The sequence below is a fragment of the Bos javanicus genome, chromosome 6 (genome assembly GCF_032452875.1).
Source record: "Bos javanicus breed banteng chromosome 6, ARS-OSU_banteng_1.0, whole genome shotgun sequence".
NCBI classification, from domain to species: Eukaryota; Metazoa; Chordata; class Mammalia; order Artiodactyla; family Bovidae; genus Bos; species Bos javanicus.
Window position 1 is genome coordinate 85,233,435 of NC_083873.1, and position 13,430 is coordinate 85,246,864.

Here is a 13,430-nt window from a genome sequence, read left to right on the forward strand (position 1 = left end):
GTCATGTCCAACTCTTTGTGACCCCCTGGAATGCAGCATGCCAGGCTTCCCTGTCCATTACCAACTCCCAGAGCTTACTTCAAGTCATGTCCAGCAAGTCAGTGATGCCATCCAACCATCTCATTCTCTGTCATCCCCTTCTCCTCCCACCTTCAATCTTGCCCAGTATCAGGGTCATTTCAAATGAGTCACCTCTTTGCATCAGGTGGCCAAAGTACTGGAGTTTCAGCTTCAGCATCAGTCCTTCCAATGAATGTTCAGGACTGATTTCCTCTAGGAAGGACTGGTTAGATCTCCTTCCTGTTCACAGGACTCTCAAGAGTTTTATCCAACACTGCAGTTCAAAAGCATAAATTCTTCAGCACTCGGCCTTCTTTACAGTCCAACTCTCACATTCATACATAACTACTGGAAAAATCATAGCTTTGACTAGATGGACCTTTGCTGGTAAAGGAATGTCTCTGCTTTTTAATTGGCTGTCTAGGTTGGTCATAACTTTTCTTCCAAGGAGCAAGTGTCTTTTAATTTCATGGCTGCAGTCACCATCTTCAGTAATTTTGTAGCCCCCCAAAATAAAATCTGTCACTGTTTCCATTGTTTCCCCATTTATTTGCCATGAAGTGATGGGATCAGATGCCATGATCTTAGTTTTCTGAATGTTGAGTTTTGAAAGTATGAAAAGGGTGAAAATAGGTACTTGTATGTCATCATGTCATATGATTTGCTGATATTATATACGAGAGAATTGTATGTAAGGGTATAAAAGGACATCTCTCAGGGAAATAAATGCCAGGAAGTGAGAATGTGATTTTAGGATCTCAGTCTACTCAGCCAAGTTTAGAGCCAGAATCTAGAACATTAATAGAAATGGAGTGGGAATCAGAAGCAAAGAACCTAGGGAGGAAACAAAATTGAGAAACAAAAGGTCAATGGCAATACAACGTGAATTGCAGAACTGATGTTTCTCTGCTCCATAGACTGCATATTATTCTAAGCCCCAACTGTACTGCTTTTTAAAATATTACGGTTGATATCCTCATAAATACATGGATAAGTTAGATCTGAGATTACAGATGAATCATTATTTTTGGTAAAATATGTTGAATATAGCTGAAATAAATACCTCCTTCACCATAAAAGACAGCCACATTTAGAAATCAAAGCACAGAATTTCATGGATCATTTTTTATTTATGACACATAGAACTTGACATTGTGTTCATATATATATGCACATATGTATAAAATATTTGTGTATACCTGTGATAATTTAAAATTTTTATTTTAAATTAAGTCTTGATATGGAAGAAATTTGAGCAGGATTTCCTAACATAATGATGTATGAGATGTAACTAGTTTAAATATAAAGTATTTTAGAACATGTTATTATAACAGACTTTACACCAAAGAATTGATGCTTTTGAACTGTGGTGTTGGAGAATACTCTTGAGAGTCCCTTGAACTGCAAGGAGATCCAAACAGTCCATTCTGAAGGAGATCAGCCCTGGGATTTCTTTGGAAGGAATGATGCTAAAGTTGAAACTCCAGTACTGTGGCCACCTCATGCGAAGAGTTGATTCATTGGAAAAGACTCTGATGCTGGGAGGGATTGGGGGCAGGAGGAAAAGGGGACGACAGAGGATGAGATGGCTGGACGGCATCACTGACTCGATGGATGTGAGTCTGAGTGAACTCAGGGAGTTGGTGATGGACAGGGAAGCCTGGAGTGCTGCGGTTCATGGGGTTGCAAAGAGTTGGACACGACTGAGGGACTGATCTGATCTGAGGAAAGCCAGACATCATAAATATCCAGGAAAAAAAAATTGCCTATTAAAACTAAACTGGAAAAATAAAGCATGTTACAAAGGCTTAGGCTCTGCATACCTAAAATTATTAGCAAATTGTTTATTTAATACAATGATGTATAGATGATTTAAATAGGCAAATATTAGTCTTTAAGAGAAGTTCCAGTTTCTATAAAATAGAATAAATTTACTTATTTATCAGAGTAGTTCTTTTTGAAAAAAACAGAAAATTCAGAAATAAGGTATCAAAACCTTGAATTACTTAAGTTCCTTATGTTAACATAATTTTATATTATGTAAGATATCTTGATTTTGGCATAAAATGGTGAAAGATTCAATTATGGTTTTTATTTTATTTTATTTTTAAACTTTACATAATTGTATTAGTTTTGCCAAATATCAAAATGAATCCACCACAGGTATACATGTGTTCTCCATCCTGAACCCTCCTCCCTCCTCCCTTCCCATACCATCCCTCTGGGTCGTCCCAGTGCTCTAGCCCCAAGCATCCAGTATCGTGCATCGAACCTGAACTGGCATCTCGTTTCATACATGATATTTTACATGTTTCAATGCCATTCTCCCAAATCTTCCCACCCTCTCCCTCTCCCACAGAGTCCATAAGACTGTTCTATACATCAGTGTCTCTTTTGCTGTCTCGTACACAGGGTTATTGTTACCCTCTTTCTAAATTCCATACATATGCGTTAGTATACTGTATTGGTGTTTTTCTTTCTGGCTTACTTCACTCTGTATAATAGGCTCCAGTTTCATCCACCTCATTAGAACTGATTCAAATGTATTCTTTTTAATGGCTGAGTAATACTCCATTGTGTATATGTACCACAGCTTTCTTACCCATTCATCTGCTGATGGACATCTAGGTTGCTTCCATGTCCTGGCTATTATAAACAGTGCTGTGATGAACATTGGGGTACACGTGACTCTTTCCCTTCTGGTTTCCTCAGTGTGAATGCCCAGCAGTGGGATTGCTGGATCATAAGGCAGTTCTATTTCCAGTTTTTTAAGGAATCTCCACACTGTTCTCCATAGTGGCTGTACTAGTTTGCATTCCCACCAACAGTGTAAGAGGGTTCCCTTTTCTCCACACCCTGTCCAGCATTTATTGCTTGTAGACTTTTGGATCGCAGCCATTCTGACTGGTGTGAAATGGTACCTCATAGTGGTTTTGATTTGCATTTCTCTGATAATGAGTGATGTTGAGCATCTTTTTATGTGTTTGTTAGCCATCTGTATGTCTTCTTTGGAGAAATGTCTATTTAGTTCTTTGGCCCATTTTTTGATTAGGTCATTTATTTTTCTGGAGTTGAGCTGTAGGAGTTGCTTGTATATTTTTGAGATTAGTTGTTTGTCAGTTGCTTCATTTGCTATTATTTTCTCCATTCTGAAGGCTGTCTTTTCACCTTGCTAATAGTTTCCTTTGATGGGCAGAAGCCTTTAAGGTTAATTAGGACAATGTGGAAGAAATGGACAAATTCTTAGAAAAGTACAACTTTCCAAAACTCGACCAGGAAGAAATAGAAAATCTTAACAGACCCATCACAAGCACGGAAATTGAAACTGTAATCAGAAATCTTCCAGCAAACAAAAGCCCAGGTCCAGACAGCTTCACAGCTGAATTCTACCAAAAATTTAGAGAAGAGCTAACACCTATCCTGCTCAAACTCTTCCAGAAAATTGCAAAGGAAAGTAAACTTCCAAACTCATTCTATGAGGCCACCATAACCCTAATACCAAAACCTGACAAAGATCCCACAAAAAAAGAAAACTACAGGCCAATATCACTGATGAACATACATGCAAAAATCCTTAACAAAATTCTAGCAATCAGAATCCAACAACACATTAAAAAGATCATACACCATGACCAAGTGGGCTTTATCCCAGGGATGCAAGGATTCTTCAATATCCGCAAATCAATCAATGTAATACACCACATTAACAAATTGAAAAATAAAAACCATATGATTATCTTAATAGATGCAGAGAAAGCCTTTGACAAAATTCAACATCCATTTATGATGAAAACTCTCCAGAAAGCAGGAATAGAAGGAACATACCTCAACATAATAAAAGCTATATATGACAAACCCACAGCAAACATTATCCTCAATGGTGAAAAATTGAAAGCATTTCCTCTAAAGTCAGGAACAAGACAAGGGTGCCCACTTTCACCATTACTATTTAACATAGTTTTGGAAGTTTTGGCCACAGCAATCAGAGCAGAAAAAGAAATAAAAGGAATCCAAATTGGAAAAGAAGAAGTAAAACTCTCACTATTTGCAGATGACATGATCCTCTACATAGAAAACCCTAAAGACTCCACCAGAAAATTACTAGAACTAATCAATGACTATAGTAAAGTTGCAGGATATAAAATCAACACACAGAAATCCCTTGCATTCCTATACACTAATAACGAGAAAACAGAAAGAGAAAATAACGAAAAAATTCCATTCACCATTGCAACAGAAAGAATAAAATACTTAGGAATATATCTACCTAAAGAAACTAAAGACCTGTATATAGAAAACTATAAAACACTGGTGAAAGAAATCAAAGAGGACACTAATAGATGGAGAAATAGACCATGTTCATGGATTGGAAGAATCAATATAGTGAAAATGAGTATACTACCCAAAGCAATTTATAGATTCAATGCAATCCCTATCAAGCTACCAACGGTATTCTTCACAGAGCTAGAACAAATAATTTCACAATTTGTATGGAAATACAAAAAACCTCGAATAGCCAAAGCGATCCTGAGAAAGAAGAATGGAACTGGAGTAATCAACCTACCTGACTTCAGGCTCTACTACAAAGCTACAGTTATCAAGACAGTATAGTACTGGCACAAAGACAGAAATATAGATCAATGGAACAAAATAGAAAGCCCAGAGATGAATCCACGCACATATGGACACCTTATCTTCGACAAAGGAGGCAAGAATATACAATGGATTAAAGACAATCTCTTTAACAAGTGGTGCTGAGAAATCTGGTCAACCACTTGTAAAAGAATGAAACTAGAACACTTTCTAACACCATACACAAAAATAAACTCAAAATGGATTAAAGATCTAAACGTAAGACCAGAAACTATAAAACTCCTAAGGGAGAACATAGGCAAAACACTCTCTGACATACATCACAGCAGCATCCTCTATGACCCACCACCCAGAATATTGGAAATAAAAGTAAAAATAAACAAATGGAACCTAATTAACAATTATGGTTTTTAAAGAGTATTATTGGTCATAACTTTCCTTCCAAGGAGCAAACGTCTTTTAATTTCATGGCTGCAATCACCATCTGCAGTGATTTGGGAGCCCAGAAAAATAAAGTCTGACACTGTTTCTACTGTTTCCCCATCTATTTCCCATAAAGTGATGGGACCAGATGCCATGATCTTCGTTTTCTGAATGTTGAGCTTTAAGCCAACTTTTTCACTCTCCTCTTTCACTTTCCTCAAGAGGCTTTTTAGTTCCTCTTCACTTTCTGACATAAGGGTGGTGTAGTCTGCATATCTGAGACTATTGATATTTCTCCAGGCAATCTTGATTCCAGCTTGTGCTTCTTCCAGCCCAGCGTTTCTCATGATGTACTCTGCATATAAGTTAAATAAGCAGAGTGACAGTATACACCCTTGACGCACTTGATTCCAGCTTGTGCTTCTTCCAGCCCAGCGTTTCTCATGATGTACTCTGCATATAAGTTAAATAAGCAGAGTGACAATATACACCCTTGACGCACTTGATTCCAGCTTGTGCTTCTTCCAGCCCAGTGTTTCTCATGATGTACTCTGCATATAAGTTAAATAAGCAGAGTAACAATATACACCCTTGACGCACTCCTTTTCTTATTTGGAACCAGTCTGTTGTTCCATGTCCAGTTCTAACTGTTGCTTCCTGACCTGCATACAGGTTTCTCAAAAAATAGGTCAGATGATCTGGTATTCCCACCTCTTTCAGAATTTTCCACAGTTTATTGTGATCCACACAGTCAAAGGCTTTGGCATAGTCAGTAAAGCAGAAATAGATGTTTTTCTGGAACTCTCTTGCTTTTTCCTATGATCCAGCAGATGTTGGCAATTTGATCTCTGGTTCCTCTGCCTTTTTTTAAAACCAGCTTGAATATCTGGAGGTTCATGGTTCACGTATTGTTGAAGCCTGATTTGGAGAATTTTGAGCATTACTTTACTAGCATGTGAGATGAGTGCAATTGTGCAGTAGTTCAAGCATTCTTTGGATTACCTTTCTTTGGTATGGGAATGGAAACTGAGCTTTTCCAGTCCTGTGGCCACTGCTGAGTTTTCCAAATTTGCTGGCATATTGAGTGCAGTACTTTCACAGCATCATCTTTCAGGATTTGAAATAGCTCCACTGGAATTCCATCACCTCCACTAGCTGTGTTCATAGTGATGCTTTCTAAGGCCCACTTGACTTCACATTCCAGGATGTCTGGCTCTAGGTCAATGATCACACCATCATGATTATCTGGGTCGTGAAGATCTTTTTTGTACAGTTCTTCTGTGTATTCTTGCCATCTCTTCTTAACATCTTCTGCTCCTGTTAGATCCATACCATTTCTGTCATTTATTGAGCTGATCTTTGCATGAAATGTAACCTTTGTATCTCTAATTTTCTTGAAGAGATCTCTAGTCTTTCCCATTCTGTTGTTTTCCCCTATTTCTTTGCATTGATCGCTGAGGAAGGCTTTCTTATCTCTCCTTGCTATTCTTTGGAACTCTGCATTCAGATGCTTATATCTTTCCTTTTCTCCTTTGCTTTTCACTTCTCTTCTTTTCATAGCTATTTGTAAGCCCTCCTCGGACAGCCATTTTGTTTTTGTGCATTTCTTTTCCATGGGGATGGTCTTAATTCCTGTCTCCTGTACAATGTCATGAACCTCTGTCCATAGTTCATCAGGCACTCTGTCCTTCAGATCTAGTCATTTAAATCTATTTCTCACTTCCACTATATAATCATAAGGGATTTGATTTAGGTCATACCTGAGTTGTCTAGTGGTTTTCCCCACTTTCTTTCATTTAAGTCTGAATTTGGCAACAAGGAGTTCATGATCTGAGCCACATTCAGCTCCTGGTCTTGTTTTTGCTGACTGTATAGAGCTTCTCCATCTTTGGCTGCAAAGAATATAATCAGTCTGATTTTGGTGTTGACCATCTGGTGATGTCCATGTGTAGAGTCTTCTCTTGTGTTGTTGGAAGAGGGTGTTTGCTATGCCCAGTGCGTTCTCTTGGCAAAACTCTATTAGCCTTTCCCCTGCTTCATTCTGAACTCCAAGGCCAAAACTGCCTGTTATTCCAGCTGTTTCCTGACTTACTACTTTGGGATTCCAGTCCCCTGTAATGAAAAGGACATCTTTTTGGGTGTTAGTTTTAAAAGGTCTTGTAGGTCTTTATAGAACCATTCAACTAGAGCTTCTTCAACGTTGGGACATAGTCTTGGATTACCGTGATATTGAATGGTTTGCCTTGGAAATGAACAGAGATCATTCTGTTGTTTTTGAGATTGCTCCAAGTACTGCATTTCAGACTCTTTTGTTGACCATGATGGTTACTCCATTTCTTCTAAGGGATTCCTGCCTATAGTAGTAGATATAATGGTCATCTGAGTTAAATTCACCCATTCAGGTCCATCTTAGTTCGGTAATTCCTAGAATGTCGACGTTCACTCTTGCCATCTCTTCTTTTGCCACTTCCAATTTGCCTTGATTGATGGACCTAACATACAGCATCAGACCTTGCTTCTATCACCAGCCCCATCCACAACTGGGTAATGTTTTTGCTCTGGTTCCATCCCTTTCTTCTTTTGGAGTTATTTCTCCACTGACCTCCAGTAGCATATTGGGCACCTATGGACCTGGGTAGTTCATCTTTCAGTGTCCTATCTTTTTGCCTTTTCATACTGCTCAGTGGGTTCTCAAGGCAAGAATACTGAAGGGGTTTGCCATTCCCTTCTCCAGTGGACCACATTCTGTCAGACCTCTCCACCATGATCCGTCCATTTTGGGTGGCCCCATTTTTAAAAGCAGAGACATTACTTTGCCAACAAAGGTCCATCTAGTCAAAGCTATGGTTTTTCCAGTAGTCATGTATGGATGTGAGAGTTGGACTGTGAAGAAAGCTGAGCGCCAAAGAATTGATGCTTTTGAACTGTGGTGTTGGAGAAGACTCATGAGAGTCCCTTGGACTGCAAGGAGATCCAACCAATCCATTCTAAAGGAGATCAGCCCTGGGTGTTCTTTCGAAAGAATGATGCTAAAGCTGAAACTCCAGTACTTTGGCCACCTCATGCGAAGAGTTGACTCATTGGAAAAGACTCTGATGTTGAGAGGGATTGGGGGAAGGAGGAGAAGGGGATGACAGAGGATGAGATGGCTGGATGGCATCACCTACTCGATGGACGTGAGTTTGAGTGAACTCTGGGAGTTGGTGATGGACAGGGAGGCCTGGCATGCTGTGATTCATGGGGTGGCAAAGAGTCGGACATGACTGAGCAACTGAACTGAACTGAACTGATGATAAATTATTATTAAATCTGGTTGATATCAGTTCAGTTGAGTTCAGTCGCGTCCGACTTTTCGTGACCCCATGGACTGCAGCATGCCAGGCCTCCCTGTCCATCACCAACTCCCGGAGTTTACTCAAACTCATGCCCATTGAATTGGTGATCCCATACAACTGTGTATTATGTTAAATAACTTTTTGGAGATAGACTTTTAGAAAAGAATATTAGAGACATCTTTTTTAAAAGGGAGTATTGGGTAATTCAAAATCATTGTCCAGACCCCCCAAAACTGATCCTATATGATTAGAGAAGAAAGAAAGGGAATGTTCCTTTTTTTTTTTTAAGAGATAACTCTTTTTATTAAAATTCAAGCTGTGTTTTCAAGCTTACTGCAGATTTCCAGCAGATGCTAGTTAGTAAGAAGCCTAAGTACTTGTGCTTGTAATAGTGATCAAAGGACCATTTATAAGACCAGGGGAAGTGATGGAAGTGAAGGAAGAAATGAGAAAATCCACTGAATTTCTCTTTAAATGGAGAAATCATTCCCCACAGCAAATAGCATTTCTGAGAAATGCATTTTCCCCAGTGAATATGCAGTATAGCTCTAAGAAGTTTGCTCCTTCTCTCCAAATGTATATGTTCTAAGTAAAATTAATAGGGGAAAAAATGTTTAAGTTAGTTTAGGGTTTGCCTGTTGGTCCAGTAGTTAAGAATCCACCTGCCACTGAAGGAGACACGAGTTCAATCCCTGGTCCAGGAAGATCTCACCTGCCATGAGGCAACTAAGCCTGTTCAGTAAAACTACTGAACTCCCACTCTAGAGCCCACAGGCTACAACTACTGACACTCACGTATCCTAGAGCCTGTGCTCTGCAGTAAAAGAAACCACCTCAATGAAAAGCCCACAGACTGCAACTAGAGTAGCTCCTCTTCACCACACCTGGAGAAGGCCCATGTGCAGCAATGAAGACATAACACAGTGAAAGATAAATAAATAAATTAATTAAAATAAATGTTTAAAAAATTGTTACTTTGAAAGGATGGGTATTAAATTCCAGCCATTTACTTTTGCTCCATCATACCAACAACCATGCTAATATATGGTAATCACTAGTTCTCTGAAGCTATAAAGTGTTACAATACAAATTAAGTACTATTATTATCATCAAATGAGTGTTATCATTACTAATATCCAAATGAAGGGCAATCTTCAATCAAATACAAAGCAAAGCTTTGTATTTCAAGAGGGACAACATCTAATGTATGATATGAAAGAAAATTGATGGTGTAAAATGTGCTTTACAGAGGAGTAGAAACCATACGAGTTCCTGATCATCCTGACTGGAAGGAAAGCTCTGACTAGAGTGTGCTCTACATTACTCCTTGTCTAGTTCCTTTAGAATGTGGAACCCAAAATCATGTCAGATATTAAGGAAATATTCAATATGGTTAGTACTGAAAATAGAATTACTTGTTATGTTCGTAAGGCCTCAAACAGCATCTCAACTGATTGAACTGAAAGCAATGAATGAAGTAAACCACTACATCGTTAATGGTAGCAACTTTTATGTGTTTATTTGTTTATCCTCTGTTTTTAAATAACAGATTCTTTTATATCATAATTATAAATCATGTGGCATATTTTTGGAGTGAGAGTTTGACCTTTGACTCAAAAAGCTGAGGAATGGACAAGAACCCAAGTGAGTAGAAATCTGTTCAAATCAGTGCCTGGGATAATTCAGATGGATTTCATCAAGGTTTCTAGTCCAACTGTTGAAAAAAACAAAAAAACAAAAACTACTCTCTCTTTTTCTTCTTTGAAATTTTACCAAACTTCCCACAACAAAACAGGCAACATTTAGTGACCAGGAATATAATAGTTGCCACACAAGCTAGCAGGAAGCCAATCACATCCAAAGAGTGGTGCTGGTACCAGGTGAGGTCGTGGAAGGCTGGTCGAAGGTGTTTGGCTCCTTTGTGACGCATGATAAACTCAATCCAGAAGACTGCTCGTTTAAGGGGCTTCACTGGTGTATCATGGTGAATTCTTGATAACTTCATAGCATTCTCTTTATAGCTAAGGATTGAATATATAGATAGCCACTTGAAAATTTTGTTAAGGACATGATATACCTAAAATTGTTATATACTATTAAAAGTATATTACATAATTATGAATATATTATGTCATAAATGATATCACCAAGAGCACAGAATATACATGAAAGTTTTTTTTTCCTCTTGAGATATTTCTAGATATGGTAATTTATTAACTGAAATTTGTTGGATATTCCTATATTTGTTGGATAGTCTCTATAATAATTGGAGGTAGGGGAGAATTTCTAACTAAAAGTAGCATTTTAAAGATTCAGAAAGAGGAATGTAGAATATGTCATTTGAGAATACAGAATTTTTATCTCTTTTGCTGAATGTGGTGCTGGGAACATAATAGTGACAGAAGCAGCATTTAAGGGGCAGAGCTATGAGAAAATAACTCTTCCTGTACTTCTCTTCCCTCTCCCTGGTTCAGTATTAGTGCTAAAAGAAGCTAGTTTTCAACAACAGCAGGAAAGATTTCAGTCTGAGATTTTCATGGCCCTGACATTTCAGATGAAAACAAGAAGCTTGATGTGATCCTCTGGGCAAGAAGTAAGGGCTGAGAGTAAGTCGATGGTATGTCAGTGCTACTCTTCTCAATTTGTCCCACCCTCTTCTTCCCCTGCTGAGTCCACAATACCATCCTCTCTACATCTGTGTCTCTGTTCCTCACCTGTAAACAGGTTCATCAGTACCATTTTTCTAGATTCTGAAAATCTAGATTTTGTTTTTCTCTTTCCGAGTTATTTGTCTCTGTAAAATAGGCTCTAGATTTAGGGTTCTTAATGGCTCACTTAGAGGAAGTATTCCTTTGGGTTTGTGAAGGAGATGGAGGAGGAAGCTTATTCTCCCACACTGAAGTGCACTTATCATTGATAGAGAGTACAGAACATTAAATTGGAGAAAAATAATGAAATATATGTAGAAAGTTCTGAGAAACAGAATTGTGGGCCAAAATAAAAAAGTATGCAAAACCCTGTCACCATTTGGTTTAAAAAAAAAAAGACAGGTCTTTCTTAATATACAAGAATTTAATGAATAAGTACCTCTAGATACATTTCAGGAAAACAAGGAAAAAACAATAGCTCTAAGACACAGAAAAAAAAAATTGTCAGATAAAAAATTAATAAAAACAAATCATTCAGGAATAGATATACCAAGCATGCTGTGCAAAGTTGCTTCAGTTGTGTCTAACTCTTGCAACCCCATGGACTGTAGGTCTCCAGGCTCCTCTGTCCATGGAATTCTCTAGCTAAGAATACTGAAGTAGGTGGCCATTTTCTTCTCCAGGAGATATTCCTGACCTCGGGATCAAACCTCTCCTGCATTGCAGGCAGATTCTTTACCATCTGAGCCACCAGAGAAGTCCCAAAATGTAGCCTGGTCCCATTTTTATACATTTTTTTCTTTTCTATTTGTAAATTAGCACAAAGAAATATCTGAAGTAATATTTCTATACTGGTAATAGGTTATAGATACCTGAAGAGAGCTATGTGATTTTTTTCAACTTTATTTCTCTATATTTCTGTCACATTACCTAAATTCTTTATAGTAGTAATATTTGTAATTTTAAAGACATAATAAATGGCTTCCCAGGTGGCTCAGTGGTAAAGAATATGCCTGCCAATGCAGGAGATGTGGGTTGGATCCCTGGGTCAGGAAGAGCCCCTGGATTATATAGGTTTTTATATATAAAAACCTCCATTTCCCCTGGAGAAGGAAATGGCAACTCACTCCTGTATTCTTGCCTGTAGAATCCCACAGACAGAGGAGACTGGTGAACTAAAGTCAATAAGGTTGCAAAAGAGCCGACATGACTTAGTACTGAGCATGCACATGAACAAAAAATAATATTAGCAAAAGTATGTGTGACTCTTTAAAAATAGTTTAGCTTATTTAAATAAATTTAGCATTTCTTTGAGGATGAAATCTATTCTCCAGTAACAATAGGTAAATATTTTCATAGAATTTGAGAAATATATGACAATAATTTATTTGATGTTAGATATGTCCTAGTGATTATATAAAAGTATTGAATTAAACTGAATGAAACAATTACTCCTTTTAAAATACCAATGTTTCTCAGAAAACTGTATACTTTATACTCACATAGGGTTGTTAATAACTGCCTTCAAAGCGTTAAGCAGATCGGAACTCGTCATTCTTTGCAAGTCTAATTCGACAGCTGCTCCTTTGGCTTTAACACGAGCAACATTACCATACTGATCACCAAACAGGGGGATTCCCACCATAGGGACCCCATGGTAGATAGCTTCATAGACCCCATTGGTTCCACAGTGAGTGATAAAAGCTCTGGTTTGGGGATGACCTAAAAAGAAAAAAAAAAAAAATCAGTATTCTAAATTGAAAGAGTTTTAGAAACAGAAAGCCATAATATCTTTATAAATAGTTAATTCAGTTAGGTAGCATCTTCTATATGATTGTGTACAATGAAGCCATATATAGATTCCTATAGGTGCTAAAGAAAGTAGCAATTGATTATTCCAGGCTAAGCAGCAATTAGTGATTCCAGCAAGTGAGTCATTCCATAAACCTATGAAAAATTTGTGCAGAGTTAAATGATGGAGAGTACCTGCCATTGGACAAGTAATTGGGATGATGATGCTTTAATAAACAGGATCGAGGGATTTAAGAAAAAATGCTTCTGTGAATGAGACATGGGAGGAGAGATATGCAGGGTTTCACTGTGAGAATGTTGGCAGCACAGGATAGAAAGATAGACCAAGGCAAGTTCATTAAGTACCTGTTTAAGAAAACAGAATTGTGCACGTAATTTTATAGTAATCTGGAGCCATTTGTAATATGCTAGATGACGAAATGGTTTGCCAGATTTTTTCCCCCTAAATAGTTACTGCAGGGAAAGTCCAGAGAGGCGGATGGACACAGAGGAGAAAATGGATACACAGAGTCAGAAAGGTGTTGCCATATTCTATACAAAAAGTAATGAGAGCCTTATC

At 37.9% G+C, this 13,430-nt stretch overlaps 1 protein-coding gene across 1 annotated transcript in view; it reads right to left on the reverse strand.

Annotated features, from left to right (window-relative positions):
• Positions 1–9,904: 9,904 nt before the first annotated feature.
• LOC133249628 (UDP-glucuronosyltransferase 2C1-like) overlaps positions 9,905–13,430 on the reverse strand; it is a 37,025-nt gene continuing 33,499 nt past the window's right edge. The window contains exons 5-6 of the mRNA XM_061420353.1: positions 12,562–12,781; positions 9,905–10,432 (exon numbers count right to left, since the gene is read on the reverse strand). Coding sequence (XP_061276337.1) covers positions 10,153–10,432; positions 12,562–12,781 — 500 coding nt within the window. The 3' untranslated portion in view covers positions 9,905–10,152. The remainder of the gene's footprint in view (positions 10,433–12,561; positions 12,782–13,430) is intronic.